A 15,400-nucleotide genomic window follows, 5' to 3' on the forward strand; every position below is an offset into this window, starting at 1 on the left:
CGGGTGCCCAATACACATATTCTAATATGGGTTGGTGTTTATTTTGTTCTAACATATTGTGTGTGATTTATGGAAAAGTCGCGCTGTCATAGGAAATGCATCTAAGTAAAGAGTTGCAAAAAAAAAGTTTTTTAAAATAATAAATTGGGTGCAAATACCAGATTATGCAAATTTTGAGGGGAATACTCAAAACAGGCAGATTAACCCCTTCACATCCCATGACGTACCTGCTATCTGCAGCCGGGGAGCACCTCTATTAGCCAACGCAGGTCCCGTTGCCTTGTCGGCTAATTAAGCATTTAAATGCAGCTGTCAAACCTGACAGCTGCATTTAAATGCTCTGTACCTGTAGTCCCTGGTGTCTAGTGGGACAGATCTCCCCCCTGCGATGCGATAGCGGGAGGGAGATCTGTTCTGATCTGATCCCGGCTCAGCAATACATTGCTCTGGTCTGCAGCAGGCCAGAGCAATGTATCATTGATCTCACTAATCATTGCTGTGTATATACAAGTCCCCAAGAGGGACTTCTATTTCAAGTTAAAAAGTTAAAATGTTTTTTTTTATTAATAAAACATCCCCTCCCCCAATAAAAGTCCAAATCACCACCCTTTTCCCATTTTATAAATATAAATAAACAAATAAACAAACATATTTGGTATTGCCGCTTGCGTGATCATCCGAACTATTAAATTATCACATTTCTGATCTCACACGGTAAATGGCGTAAGCACAAAAAAATTCCAAAGTGCAAAATTGCGCATTTTTGGTCGCATCAAATCCAGAAAAATGTAATAAAAAGTGATCAAAAAGTTGCATATACGCAAACAAGGTACTGTTAGAAAGAACACATCATGGCACAAAATATGACGCCTCACACAGCCCCATAGACCAAAAAATAAAAGCGCTATAAGGAAAGGAATAGAGCAATTTTAAACACATTTAGTTTTTTTTTTACAGGTTTTAATTTTTTAAAAGCCATCAAATAATATAAAAGTCATGCAAGTTACATGTTGTTGTAATCGTACTGATGTGAGGAACATAGATAACATGTCAGTTTTACCATAGGGTGAACGGCCTAAACATGAAACTCCCTAAAATGAAAACATCCCTTTTTTTTTTCTTTTTTTTCAATTTAACAGCTTCGCAGCATATTTTATGGGAAAATAAAGCCTTTCATCGCAAAGTACAATTGGTGTCGCAAAAAGTGAGGGCTCATGTGGGTCTCTAGGTGAAAAAATGCAAGTGCTATGGCCTTTTAAACATAAAATGGAAAAAGCAAAAGCGCAAAAACAAAAACTGACTTTGACGTTAAGGGGTTAAAAAACAAAAACACATAACTCTTGTAGCTATCTTTCTGGCCGTTAAGCCCTATAATAACCTGACACAAACAGTTCTATACAGATGACTTTGTAGTGATTAATGAGGCTTTCCTCTGTGCCTCCTTACTTAACCTCAAATACCAGTCTCTGCTTGGGAGCCAGCTTCCAGGTGAAGCTGTCAAGAAAGCAAGGCTGTGAGGGGGAGCAAGGAGGCATTATAACCTTTGCATATCAGAAGCTTGGGGACGCCTCATTGACACTTTGCACTGGAGAATAAAAGCATTTTTCCTTTCTTCTGGAAGCACAGACCGATTTATGAAAGGTATCATGTGTCTCCTTGACCTAACAGCTACATAACAGCATCAGCAGTTCAGAGCGTGATTCGATTAGTGATTCACTTAGACCCCAGTGTATATCCCGTTTCTTTAGTGGTACCACTGTTAAATGACTGATAATCAATGGCATTCACCTCCCTTGACAGTGGTTTTAATGTTATGGCTGATTTGTATAGATATACCTACTCTACATGCCAAAATTTTTAAACGAGCAAAAATAAATTACAAATTCAACAATTTGCGTATTATCAGATGCTATTAAAATAATAACAGTCAGTTTTCCCCTAACTTACCTCTGAATACATCTTATTTTTGCCGTAATTGCAGACACAAGTATCAGGCAGTTTTATATTCACACAATTTTACTAATGATGTCTCGGATTCTTCTGCCAGACATTCAAAATTTAATTAACTTTTGTATCCTATGAGACAGCAAATTGAGAAGTGAAAAACAGTGGCTAACCCACCGCTTTGGACAGTGACCTGCGCTGGTAATAATGCATATTTACTGGTAATCCGGGGGCACGGAGCACTGATGAGGTCACTACCGTGTATAGTACAAGCTGCCTCCTCTTTCAGAATCACTTCTCACTTAGATGTAGTTTATCTGTAAACCCTGAAGTGTACCTGTTGCAGTTTTTTTTGTTTTGCAGAAATCATAAGTACAGGCGATTTTAAGAAACTTTTTAATTGGGTTTATTAGCCAAAAAATGCTTTTTTTTTTATCATGAAAAAGCAGTTTGAAGCTCTCCCCCCTATCTTCATGATTGTCTATGGAGAGGGGAGAAGTGAAGGGAGATGAGGCACCAAAACAGGACAACAAAGAGTTAATTTACAGCTACATCACCCGGCTATCTCCTCTGAAGTCAGCACTGACCTCTCTGACCTCTGAATACCGGCTTTTACACAGCTCCCACTGTGTAATCCATTGTTCTCTGCTGGCGACTAATCTCCCTCCTCCCCCCTCCCCTCTCCATAGGTTACACAGGACTCGACTGATGTCAAAGAGTCAAGATTTCCTGATAATGAGCAGTGGATGAGAGAGAGGAGGGGGAGGGTGGACCTGGGGAAAGTCTTTTTGAATGCAGATAATGGCATATTTGCCAAATAAACCCAATTACAAAGTTTCTTAAAATCGCCTGGACTATTGATTTCTGCCAAAAAAACAAACAAAAAAAAAGACAGTGACACTTTAAAAAGAACCAATCACTAATATTTTCCTGTTAATGCTTCTAGCAGCACGTGGAAAATGTGCTAAAAGGTTCTCTTACCCTGTGTTCTGTGCCTTCTGTAGAGCCTTTGGCTGCTGAAATGGCTCTCTGCCTGTCAGTGCGCTCTGTGGGGATGATAGAAAGTAAAAGAGCTTTCTAACTGGCAGTTCCGCAATTATGAACAGATTTAGGACACATTGATTTCTTTGGGGCTATTTAAATTGTCCAAAGATTTAAGGATCCGCAATCGGGGCCGCAAAAAAAAAAAAAAAAAAAAAAAAGGACATGCTTTAGTACGGACCATAATTGCGTCGCAAATTCTCCCATAGAAGTCAATAGGAGCATCTGTAATTTTTGCGAAAGAAACATCCACAATGTCTCCAAAAAATACGTATCACCTTAATTTGACGATTCCTAAAAACTACAGATTACAGATGCAATACCGATGACATTTTTTGCACATTATGGACGACAATTGCAGACATACTATACAGCCCTGAAAATTTACAAATGTTTAATAAGGCCTATGCCAGTTCCTTAGATTACATCTGCAAGGCACCAAGCAAGTGCCACAGTGTGTCACTACCATATGATTGCCTATATCTGTATTTTCCAACCATGAGTCTCCTCCCAAAGGAATGGGGCTCTTGCCCATCTTCAGCATAGAGCATGATGCTCATTGGCTAAAGAGTTCCGGGTTGTGAGTCACACACTATGAGGGATGTATGGAAACTTTTTTTCCGGCAATGCTATATAATCAATGAGGTCTTTAGGTTTATCTGTTTAGCCATATACAATATTAGTCCGGGTTCACACATCGTAAGACACCGGCTATTCTGTGACCTAGCAGTGTCACAGAACGGCCGATGTCAGTAAAGTTCATCCTGGTATTCTTGTGCGCCCACTTCCCAATTCAATAAAGCACACAATGGAGAGTGCGGCAGGAGCCGCACTCTCCATTGTGTGTACTCAAAGGTCTGTGTGGCCGCTATTCAATGAATAGGGGCCGCACAAAACTGACCGCTAGGGATCCTGACTGGAGTGTATACTATTTGTATACACTCCAGTTGGGATTCCCTCTGACTTCTATGCAACGTATCTTTTGTATTATTTACAGCCGTTATTGCAAATTGCAACAACGGCCGTGATTAATCCAAAATATACGTTGGGGGAACATAGCCTTATAATGGAGCATACTCACACCTCGCTACATGACAATAATCAGCCCAGCTTCTGATGACATATAGACTACGTCTATATACGCAAATTATTCCGATGTATCATTTCCATATCTGATACAAGAGCGATCACTTCCACGTATTCCATATAAATCTATTTTCAGAGACACCATGTAGAATGAATACACCTGCTTTGTTTGCCTGGCTGAAGTCACATTAGAAGCAATGGCAAGCAGCTCAACACTTGATTTACTGCGCTGGAAGCGGTACTCTGTCATTGTACCACAGCTACTATTACCATACGCTTCCCACTGTCCCTTGGCATTCTGCTTACAACACAAAATTATTCACTTGCTTGTACCATACACAGAAAAAGAAGAAAAAAAAAAAAAAGCGCCACTATTTTTAACCACCTGCATCTATCAAAATAACATCCGACTAATGCCCTGGGCAGAGAAGGAAAAAAAATCGCCACACGCTTATGGTGCCACAGGATATCACGGGCATAGACACATAAATGTGCTGCTGCTCGTAAAGCTGTCAGGTTAGGTTTGTCTTGTACAGTAGAGGATCAGCACAGAGCGGACAGTTGATGATTATAGTTGTAGAAATGGAATCTTTCTTCAATGGGAATTTGTTCAGGCCCGGAGGAGTGGCGGATGTTAGAGCTGGGTTGTAGCGGAGAAGAACTAGGAGAGTAATAGGCACCTGGTATACAGAAACTGACAGGGAACGCAACAGGAGAGGTTCAATGTGGGCTTCACAGGTAGGGTGGAAAAAGTGGGCGCTCCACCATGATTTCATTGCCTCCATTATACAGATATAGCAGAGCATTAAAGGAGTTATTGAGCACTAAAGATGACATGTAAAGGGCTGCAAAATATTTAAAAAATTGGTATACGTAATCCGATCACTTTCCACTGTAATAACAATAGGTATCTACAGCGCAGGAATAGTTGCTGAGAGTATTAGAGCTCTATTCTACGGGACGATTATCGTCTGAACACAACCATATGCTGGTTTTACCAGATTATATAATGTTTTATTATTTTTTATGAAATATTTTTTTTTTGCAGTTATTTATTAATAAATTGGTCCTATTGTGACTCCTATAACACCTATGGGGCTGTGTGGGGTGTTAATTGTTGCGCCATGATTTTTATTTACACCATATTTGTGTAGATCTGACGTTTTGATCACTTTTTATAACTTTTTTTTATATATATAATGCAACAAATAATCAGTAATCCGCTTTTGCCCTCCTTTTGTCTACGCTGTTCGCCATACGGAATCAAGATGTTATATTTTAATAGATTGGACAATTATGCATGCCAAGGTATACAACATCTTTATTTATTTAATTATTTTTATATGTTTTATTTATGTTATGGGATAGGAGGGTGATTTTAATTTTTATTGGAAAAGGGACTTTGGGGCATTTCTTAAAACATTTTTACTATTTTTTTTTTCTTTAACACTTTTTAAATCCCCTTGGGGGACTGTTACATGCAATCATTAGATTGCATAAACTGATCATTGCTATGTCATGATTAGAGTAATCGGCATGTGGCAGACTGAATGAGCAGAGCGCCGATCGGACCGCACAGAGGAAGGTAAGAGACCTCCGGCAGTCCGGCACAGCGATTGGGACCCCCGCATTGTCCCGATCGGTAACTCACAGGAGCTTCTCCTGTCACTTACATTAAGACGCCCCGATCGTTAGGTCACTAGGTCGCCTAGGGTTAAAAATCTCAAGTCTTCCCTTATTTTTTTCAGTCTGATACCATGATGCACATAGAAAAGAAGGGGTCCCAATCCATTGCAAAGGTCAAACTGGGCCCCTTATTACAGAATACAGAGAACAGGGTTGGTATTTGATTTCCCCGTTTATAGCTCATTGTCCTACTTCCCACCCCTTGATCTTCTATAGAGAGGCCCAGTGCAGATTATGACCACATAATAGGATATAGCGCCAACCATCAATGTATCCTTTTTTTTTGGAGCTCTATAGCAGCCATATATCGTGAATCTATGGCACACACACCAAGCATATAACAAAAGGTTATTTAAACCAAAAAAGTTGTAATTACTTAATTCATAAGCAACAGAGATCAATTCAATAGCTTAAAATTGGAGACACGTTATAATTTTCCATATCCTATTTATGATAAAAAAAAAAACCCTAAGTTTGGCACCCTGGATGGAGTAAAAACTTTACGACTTTCTTTATTACACACGGGGTAATACAGACGAACAGACAGAAGCAATGGTTGGCACGTTTCATCGATACTTGCGTTGCGAACAAGTAAATTTTTTATTCTATCCAAGGTGCTGGACTTTGTTTTCTTTTATGTTGACCTTATTCTGGGTTTTTTCCATGCACCATTTGGAGAGCAAGAGTCGGTAAGCTGACGGACAAGGGTTTGATATCCTATTTATGCCCACGTAGTAAAACCCCTTTATAGTTTTTTTTTTTTTTAGTTGAGCTTTTTTTAAAAGATCTTATTTCCCCACAAGCAAGTTATTACGCAGGCAGAGTGTTGTCCCCTGCCTATTACGTTGCTGTTATTTTTCATACACAACATTTAATGTGAAGAAATGACATTCTGTACCGGCATAGTCATCAATCTAGCTGTCCAAACAGATGAACAAAAAGCCAATGAGTTCAATTATAATGATAGAAAAGTATACAAAGGTGAGTAATGCCCGAGGGCTGCTTTAGCTTATTACCTCATTAATAATAAGTGCTGCGCTCGAAATTTCACATTTCAGGCAGTTTCCGAAGAGCAGGAAAGAAAGTGTTTTCAAGGCTTGAACATAAGCCATAGTGAAGTCTAACCAGAATTCCATGGAGAGCGACGTGTGCGGAAGTAACACTAACATTCTGCTTCTAATCTTATATCAGGCCATAAAAATGCAAATTCATGAATAAGAAGAAGTGTTTTCTGTAATTCCTAACCACTTACAAGAGGCAAGCTAAAAAAAGAATGAGAGCACATATTCTAGGGGAAAAGAAACGGGAAAAGCTATTTTTTACATTCGAAACACTGAGATTTATAGAAATATATTTTCTTATTTTACTTTATACAATATTATTGGAATTGCATCTGGACAGACTTCTCCAATAATTTTTGTGCATCCAACCAAAACATATGTCATCATATGACTCATTGACCAAAATTTGTCCACAAAAGGCAGTAATAATAAAGTCTAACCATGTTGAATCCAAATTCGTCTTGTTACCAGATATATAGTATTATATAAACGATATACAAAAATTCTTGGGGGCTTTTTGCACAATGCCGAAGTACAAGACTAACATAGGTCTCCTACTTCCAAAGAATTCAATACCTTTATATGTCAAGGTTGCAGTAACTATAGTCCCAATTATGGGGTTAGAGTAGTTTTCCCATATTGCTAGGATGTTATATCTCTTTATTAGGGACATATGAGATTCCCATTCCAACTGAAAAACAGGTGGATATAATACTGGTTTACTTGTCCCTGCATAGTTGGGTGACAACCGTGGTGGGTAAAATAAACCAAAGCTGTTTTCTCTTTTATGCTCTGGATTGGTAGGGGTCTCAGAGGTCGTCCATAAACAGTGGCGTAGCTACCATGGAGACAGACAACACAACTGCTATGGGGCTCCCGGGTAATTGTGGTCTGCCTACGTGGTCTGCTATGGCTCAAAGCACCCTCCGGAAGGGGGTCTCTTGTGGCCCCCTCCCCAGATGCACATACTCACATGGCCTGGCACAGTTCCGTGGCATTCCATTCTCCCAACTTCCGATGTGCCAGTGAAGTGACATCACTCAAGATTCGTGGGACTGTACCAGTTCATGTGAGTTTGGAGGGGCCGTACAGGATTCATGGGACCCTATACGGTTTCTCATCATGAGTCCCCATGAATCCTAGCTATACCCCTGTACATAAACTGGCAACCAGCACTATACACTGGAATGAGGATTCTCTTCAGTTCTCTGCACAGTTAGTACTGTAGCTAGGAACACCACTGTGAATCGGAGAGACAGTGAAGATGATGTCATTTTATGGATAGGTTGGAGTCCTAGAGATTGGACTCCACTGATCAAGTCATAGTATACTACTAGTAAAACTACTCTAATCCAATCCCCCGGTCATCCAAAAGTATGTGAGTCACATAAGCATTATCTAAGACCATAGGCACATGTATAATAGGTACAGATCACATGGATTCTTGGATAAGGAATCTAGATAAAAGGGGTCAGACTGCATTCTATTGACTAGGTGGTGGAAATCCATGCAAACTAGAGATGAGCGAACCGGGTTCGGGTCGATCCGAACCCGAACGTTCGGTATTTGATTAGCTGGGGCTGCTGAACTTGGATAAAGCTCTAAGGTTGTCTGGAAAACATGGATACAGCCAATGACTATATCCATGTTTTCCACATAGCCTTAGGACTTTATCCAAGTTCAGCAGCCACCACTAATCAAATGCCGAAAGTTCGGGTTCGGATCGACTCGAGCATGCTAGAGGTTCGCTCATCTCTAATGCAAACATCTTATCCCGAAAGCCACTACAACACAGGTACAAAACTACGATTTCCATCAAAAACTTTGGCTACCCAGGCATGATAGAAATTGTAGTTTTGTAATAGATGGAGGTCTGCAAGTTTGACATCATTGTCCTATAACATTTCACAACAGGACTGTTTTTTCCAATGTGAATTCAGCGGTCAAGAAGTAGCAGGCAAAAAAAAAGAAAAAAGATTCTGTGCAGATTTATTCACCACACATAACATTAAGTAAGTGGGCTACTACATCAAATAACCAGCAAAATAAAGTCATTGTTCAATCGTAGTCTGTTACCATGGAAACATTTACACAGGAGCTGTAGACACACATGACTAGCAAACTTTTAAGATAATGCGTAGTCGCTTGACTTTTCAATGCATTCTGAATTTTGGACCATAAAAATGGTTGCAAAAGTGTAAAGGGGTTGGCCATTTTAAAGTGAAACTGTTGAGAGTACAGTATTAGTAACTTTACTCACTGTAGCGCCCTGTGTGCCTCATGGAGCTAAAATCTGATGCCCCTCCTCCAGATGTCCTGCTCTATGATGATTCCGTTTGTAAGATTGCTGAGTATAGAGGAGTGTGTGACGATGTCCCACCCCCAGTGTCCACCACTGAGCCTGTATATGCCTATGGAGGACACTGGGGTGAGGCATGGTCACATGATCCTCTATACTGGGCATCTTATGGACAGAATCACCACAGGGCAGGACAGCATAGCCTGGAGGAGGCACACAGGAAGCTGTAAGTGCAGTCCATACATTTACTAATACTGAACAATTCTCATATAAAGTGGCTAACTCCTTTAATGCATCTTGTTCACTCTATACCAGTATCAGCAATACAATTTTTAGCACTTGACCACAAAGAACTAGTTTTCATTTCAAGGGCTTGTCCAATGTTTATATTTATGGAAAAAGTTGAAAAAAAAATGTTGTACTCAAATGTTTTACTGCTTGGCACTACTGTAACACGACTAAGAAGTATTGGGCGACCAGACACCATCAAACAGGTGAAAGCAGGTGAGTGCAGCCGAATAACCCCTTTTACCCATAAAATGAGATAAACCATAAATACCCTACCTCCCAGCAGTCTCGATGTTCTTAATTCCAAAGGGTTGTGGCCTGTTGGAAGAAAACAGAGGCATTCCTTAGTTGACTGATTTACAATATACAATATATTATTTATATACAGAATATGTTACTTGAATACCAACAATAGCAATGGTGTATGAGTCCTATAAGACGAAGCAATTTTTTACCATAAACAATTAATGATCTCAATAAATGACCGTTTATCATTAACCTGAAATCGTTCACCATATTACACAGAACGATAGTCGTTAGCTATGATTGTTACTACGATGGTTTACTCCATCTGATCCCAACAAATGAAGGAACGATGAGGAATTAAACGGAACAATTAGTGAATGAATGCAGATAAGGCTATGTTCACACTACGTAAGTTCCACGGAACTTATGTAGTGCTGCGGTCTGAAGGGATCCCGTCCGAAGTATATACACATAGGGATCCTGGCCGGAGTGTATACTATCGGCAATGTACAAAACTGTTTTCTGCGGTTGCTATTCAGTGAATAGCGTCCGCACAAAACCCTGTCAGTGCATACTGTGGAGCCGCTCGATCCATTGTGTGCTGTGGGGAGTTCTGATGCGGGTGCATCAGAACTCTGCGGCGCTAAAGATCATCCGGCTGGGATGATATTTTCTGAGACCGGCCATTCCATGACCCAGCCAGGTCATGGAACGGCCGGTCTCATACGTAGTCTGAACATAGCCTTACAGCGAATGATTAACAATAATTTTGCATAAGCACCAAACGAACGATGAACAATTTCTCATTGGTCTTTTGATTGTTGCCTACATTTAAATTTGAACGATATAAGGATAATCGTCCCGTGTAATAGGACCCTAACACACCACAATGCTATGCAGCCTATGTTATAAGGTTTCCATTAGGGATGGGTTTTAAAACATACAGTTCCCTTCCTGGCCCAAACTGGAGACAAGAGTGGTGCTGTTTCTGGAAGAAAGCAGCCATGTTTTTCTAAGCCTGGATAACCCCTTTTAAGTTTGCCATATAGTAAGCTGAATTAAAGCTAATGTATAACCTGGTCCAATGCCATGTTTTTTTTTTTGTTTTTTTTTTACATTAACAGACTGGTGATTAAAACGAATGTAACACCCAGTACATTGCTCGATTTTTTTTTTTACATTAGCAGACTGGTGCCTGCATGGGAATGCCAGTAGCGCAGTCTTTCTCTTGAACCAATGCCTGAATCTCACACATGGTGCCGGTGCAGGGGCGTAGCTAATGTCTCCTGGGCCCTGGTGCGAGAGGCCAACTTGGGCCCCCCCCCCCCTCCTTTCACGACCAAGTGATGCTATTGTCGTGTGTGTGTATATATATATATATATATATATATATATATATATATATATATATATATATACACACACAGTGGTGCCTTGGATTATGAGCATAATTCGTTCCAGGACCGTGCTTGTAATCCAAATCCACTCTTAAACCAAAGCAAATTTTCCTATAAGAAATCATGTAAATGCAGACAATTGGTTCCGCACCCCAAATATATTTATTATTCTGTACTGTACAGTAATGGAGAGGATGGGAAACACAAGGGCTGACAGAGACTGCAGGGAGCATGAAGGAATGAGCAGTACAGATGTGGGCACATACATGCAGCACTCTCTGTCCGGGGAGAGAGGGGTTACAGCTATGGAGAGATTACCCCCCCCCCCCACAGTCCTGTCCCCTGATGTAAGCCCCAGCCTGAAGGGGATCTGCTATGATTTGGAAGGTGTTTAGAGTACAGTGCTGTAGACCCCGCTATGCAGGCCATGCCCCTTCTCCACTCGCGCTCCTACCCAATACAGGAAGTTCTTAAACCAAAGCAATGTTCTTAAAACAAGTCACAATTTTGAAAAACTGTGAGCTCTTAAACCAAAACGCTCTTAAACGAAGTTACTCTTAAACCAAGGTACCACTGTATGTATATATATATATATATATATATATATATATATACACACACACCAAGACAGATATTACCTATTACCGCCATACTGTTACCAACCAAATCCTGTATACTGAGACCAATATTACCAGTAATACCAGTATATAGGGAGGAAACATTACCGCCACACCACAACCACTACCATCACCACCATATTGTTACTGACCAAATCCAGTACACTAAATCACCTCATCCAGTCATATAGAGGTGGCCCCAGCTCTACACAGGCTCTATACACCATATACATTACTGTGCAGTTATATCAGGTGACTCACAGGGGAACGTCTTCTCTGATCGGAGTTCTTTCCTTTTCATCATCTTCTCCATCCGTCCTGGGCCGTTATGAGAACTTCTCCGAGCCACGAATCCACAGAATCTGCCAGACAGACATATTAGGCTCCTCACACTGACACCATCCTCATCTATATACACACTGCACATCTGTACTGTCCCCTTTACACCCTCATTTAGTGGGTAGCCCTGACTCTATGTGACCTCCTAATATATGCCCCCCTCTGTGTATTCCCTCTCCCCCTATGTTGCCCCCCCAAATAGATGGCCCCCTCCCTTATAGATGGCCCCCTCTACCCCCTCCCTTATAGATGGCCCCCTCTACCCCCTCCCTTATAGATGGCCCCCTCTCCCCCCACCCTCCCTTATAGATGGTCCCCTTTCCCCCCCCCTCCCTTATAGATGGTCCCCTTCCCCCCCCCTCCCTTATAGATGGTCCCCTTCCCCCCCCCCCTCCCTTATAGATGGTCCCCTTCCTCCCTCCCTTATAGATGGTCCCCTTCCCCCCCTCCCTTATAGATGGTCCCCTTTCCCCCCCTTTATAGATGGTCCCCTTCCTCCCTCCCTTATAGATGGTCCCCTTCCCCCCCACCCTCATAGATGGCCCCCTCCTTCCCCCCACCCTCATAGATGGCCCCTCTTTCCCCCCACCCTCATAGATGGCTCCTCTTTCCCCCCACCCTCATAGATGGCCCCTCTTTCCCCCCACCCTCATAGATGGCCCCCTCCTTCCCCCCACCCTCATAGATGGCCCCTCTTTCCCCCCACCCTCATAGATGGCCCCTCTTTCCCCCCACCCTCATAGATGGCCCCTCTTTCCACCCACCCTCATAGATGGCTCCTCTTTCCCCCCACCCTCATAGATGGCTCCTCCTTCCCCCCACCCTCATAGATGGCCCCCTCCTTCCCCCCACCCTCATAGATGGCCCCCCTCTTTCCCCCCACCCTCATAAATGGCCCCCTCTTCCCCCCACCCTCAGATGCCCCCCTCCTTCCCCCCCACCCTCCTAGATGCCCCCCTCCTTTCCCCCCACCCTCATAGATGCCCCCTTCTTTCCCCCCACCCTCATAGATGGCCCCCTCCTTTCCCCCCACCCTCATAGATGCCCCCCTCTTTCCCCCCACCCTCATAAATGGCCCCCTCTTCCCCCCACCCTCAGATGCCCCCCTCCTTCCCCCCCACCCTCCTAGATGCCCCCCTCCTTCCCCCCCACCCTCATAGATGCCCCCCTCTTTCCCCCCCACCCTCATAGATGGCCCCCTCTTTCCCCCCACCCTCATAGATGGTCCCCTCCTTTCCCCCCACCCTCATAGATGGCCCCCTCCTTTCCCCCACCCTCATAGATGGCCCCCTCCTTCCCCCCCCACCCTCATAGATGCCCCCCTCCTTTCCCCCCACCCTCATAGATTGCTCCTCTTTCCCCCCACCCTCATAGATGGCCCCCTCTTTCCCCCCACCCTCATAGATGGCCCCCTCCTTTCCCCCCACCCTCATAGATGGCCCCCTCTTTCCCCCCACCCTCATAGATGGCCCCCTCCTTTCCCCCCACCCTCATAGATGCCCCCCTCCTTTCCCCCCACCCTCATAGATGGCCCCCTCCTTTCCCCCCACCCGCACAGGCTGATAAAAAAAACAAAATTTAACTCACCTGACATCGCGCTCCCACGTTGATTCTCACTCCTCCTGGTCTGTCCCCGGCTGCTGCGCGGCTGCCGGGGGTGTCGCGTCTTATCCCCGGCAGCGCGCGCATCCCAGAACTCCCTGCGCGCCGGAACCGGAAGTCAGGGCCCAAGGCGCGCAGGGAGTTCTGGGATGCGCGCGCTGCCGGGGATAAGACGCGACACCCCCGGCAGCCGCGCAGCAGCCGGGGGAAGACGGAGCCAGACTCTTGTGACCGCAAGCAAAACAATGCTTGCGGTCACAAGAGTGATTGATCGGGGGGCCCCGCGGGCCCCCCTTGTGGCGGGCCCGGTCGCGGCGGCGACCCCCGCGACCACGGTGGCTACGCCACTGTGCCGGTGTATTCTTGAGCACCGGCCTGCCCTGGGGCACTGTAGGTAGCCCGCCGGCCCCCAGTATAAGGAAACACCCTTTCCTCTCTGACACGGCTCTATTAGAATCAACCCTATCTCGCCAAGTCCCGCTCCTGGAGTGGGTACCGGGACGGAGATATCCTTGTCGGAAGCCCAACGCGCGCTGCAGAGATGAGTTCGACGCCCATAGAAAATGACGGCTCCATTCATTCTCTATGGGCATCAGACTCATCTATGCAGTGCGTGCTCCGGGCTTCCGACAAAGATATCTTCGTCCCGGGGCCGGCTGCAGGAGTGGGACTTGGCAAGATGGGGTAAGGATCAGGGACTCTCGCGGGGGGTCGGGCGGCCTTCACCCCGACACGGGGGGAGGGGGGGGGGGGGGGGTGACAGGTTCCCTTTAATGTAAAAAAAAAAAATTTCACTTTAATATTCTAGTGATTTTTCATGGTGTTCTATGCTTCCGGATTTATTGTGCAAGTGTCTGACAAGTGTTCATTCTACCAAATGGTTAAATCAGAAAAAAATGTAATCTTAGAAACATATAATACATCTCCCGTGCATGTCATGTCGGTTCACACGGATCCATTTTTTTTTGCCATCATGATTTCCATCATGTTAATTACCAGGTTACAAAGTGAGCGATGAACCTCAGTGACATTTTCCTTGGTTGATGTGTACAAAGAACACTTCTATTAAAATTCCTTATCTTCCCCATTGCAGCTTGTTCTAATCCACTCATCTGTGCCCTTATTTATTATTTTTCCATCCATCAGAAGTTAAATAAGCGCACATCATATCATGATCGTTCCACTTAGGTAGCAACGCGTTCATAAATGCAGACACCTAACGTCACAATATGTTACTCTAGCATCAGTTTCCTTGGGATGCAATGACACACATGTTGTCCAATGTAGAACAGAACAATTTAATATTATAAACCGCTTTACTGAGGCTTTTGTACACTATATTTATGTCCTTCGTAGTTTAAAGTGGAAACAACTTTTTAGTTTTTTGCATCTGTATTGTAGTATTGCAAGTCCAGGTCGTACCACATGCAGGAAATCTGACACAGTGCTCTCTACTGCCACCATTGTCTGTGTCAGGAACTGTCCAGAGCAGGAGAGGAATTGCTACTGCTCTGGACAGTTCCTGACATGGACAGAGGTGTCAGCAGAGAGCACTGTGTCGGACTGGAAATAATACCCAACTTCCTGCAGGACATACAGCAGCTGATAAGTACAGTATGTTTAAAAAATAAGTAATTTACTAATCTATACAACTTTCTGGCACCAGTTGAATTACCAACTTTTTTGTTCTCCCCAGAGTCCCCCTTTAAATGTCTTCTAAGGATTTTGTAGCAGTTTTAATTTAAATGTATCCCATTCAGGCCCAGACTGGACAAATGATATCAGATGAATCCC

The 15,400-nt window shown here is 43.6% G+C and overlaps 1 protein-coding gene across 4 annotated transcripts in view; it reads right to left on the minus strand.

The window, feature by feature from the left end:
• The window catches only part of ADARB2 (adenosine deaminase RNA specific B2 (inactive)), a 471,923-nt gene that overhangs the window by 361,609 nt on the left and 94,914 nt on the right, over positions 1–15,400 (minus strand). For all 4 annotated transcript variants that reach the window (XM_069958929.1, XM_069958928.1, XM_069958930.1 and 1 more), the window contains exon 2: positions 9,682–9,723. In XM_069958929.1, the coding sequence (XP_069815030.1) occupies positions 9,682–9,723 (42 nt within the window). The remainder of the gene's footprint in view (positions 1–9,681; positions 9,724–15,400) is intronic.

The sequence above is a fragment of the Dendropsophus ebraccatus genome, chromosome 2 (assembly GCF_027789765.1).
Source record: "Dendropsophus ebraccatus isolate aDenEbr1 chromosome 2, aDenEbr1.pat, whole genome shotgun sequence".
In the NCBI taxonomy this organism is placed as follows: Eukaryota; Metazoa; Chordata; class Amphibia; order Anura; family Hylidae; genus Dendropsophus; species Dendropsophus ebraccatus.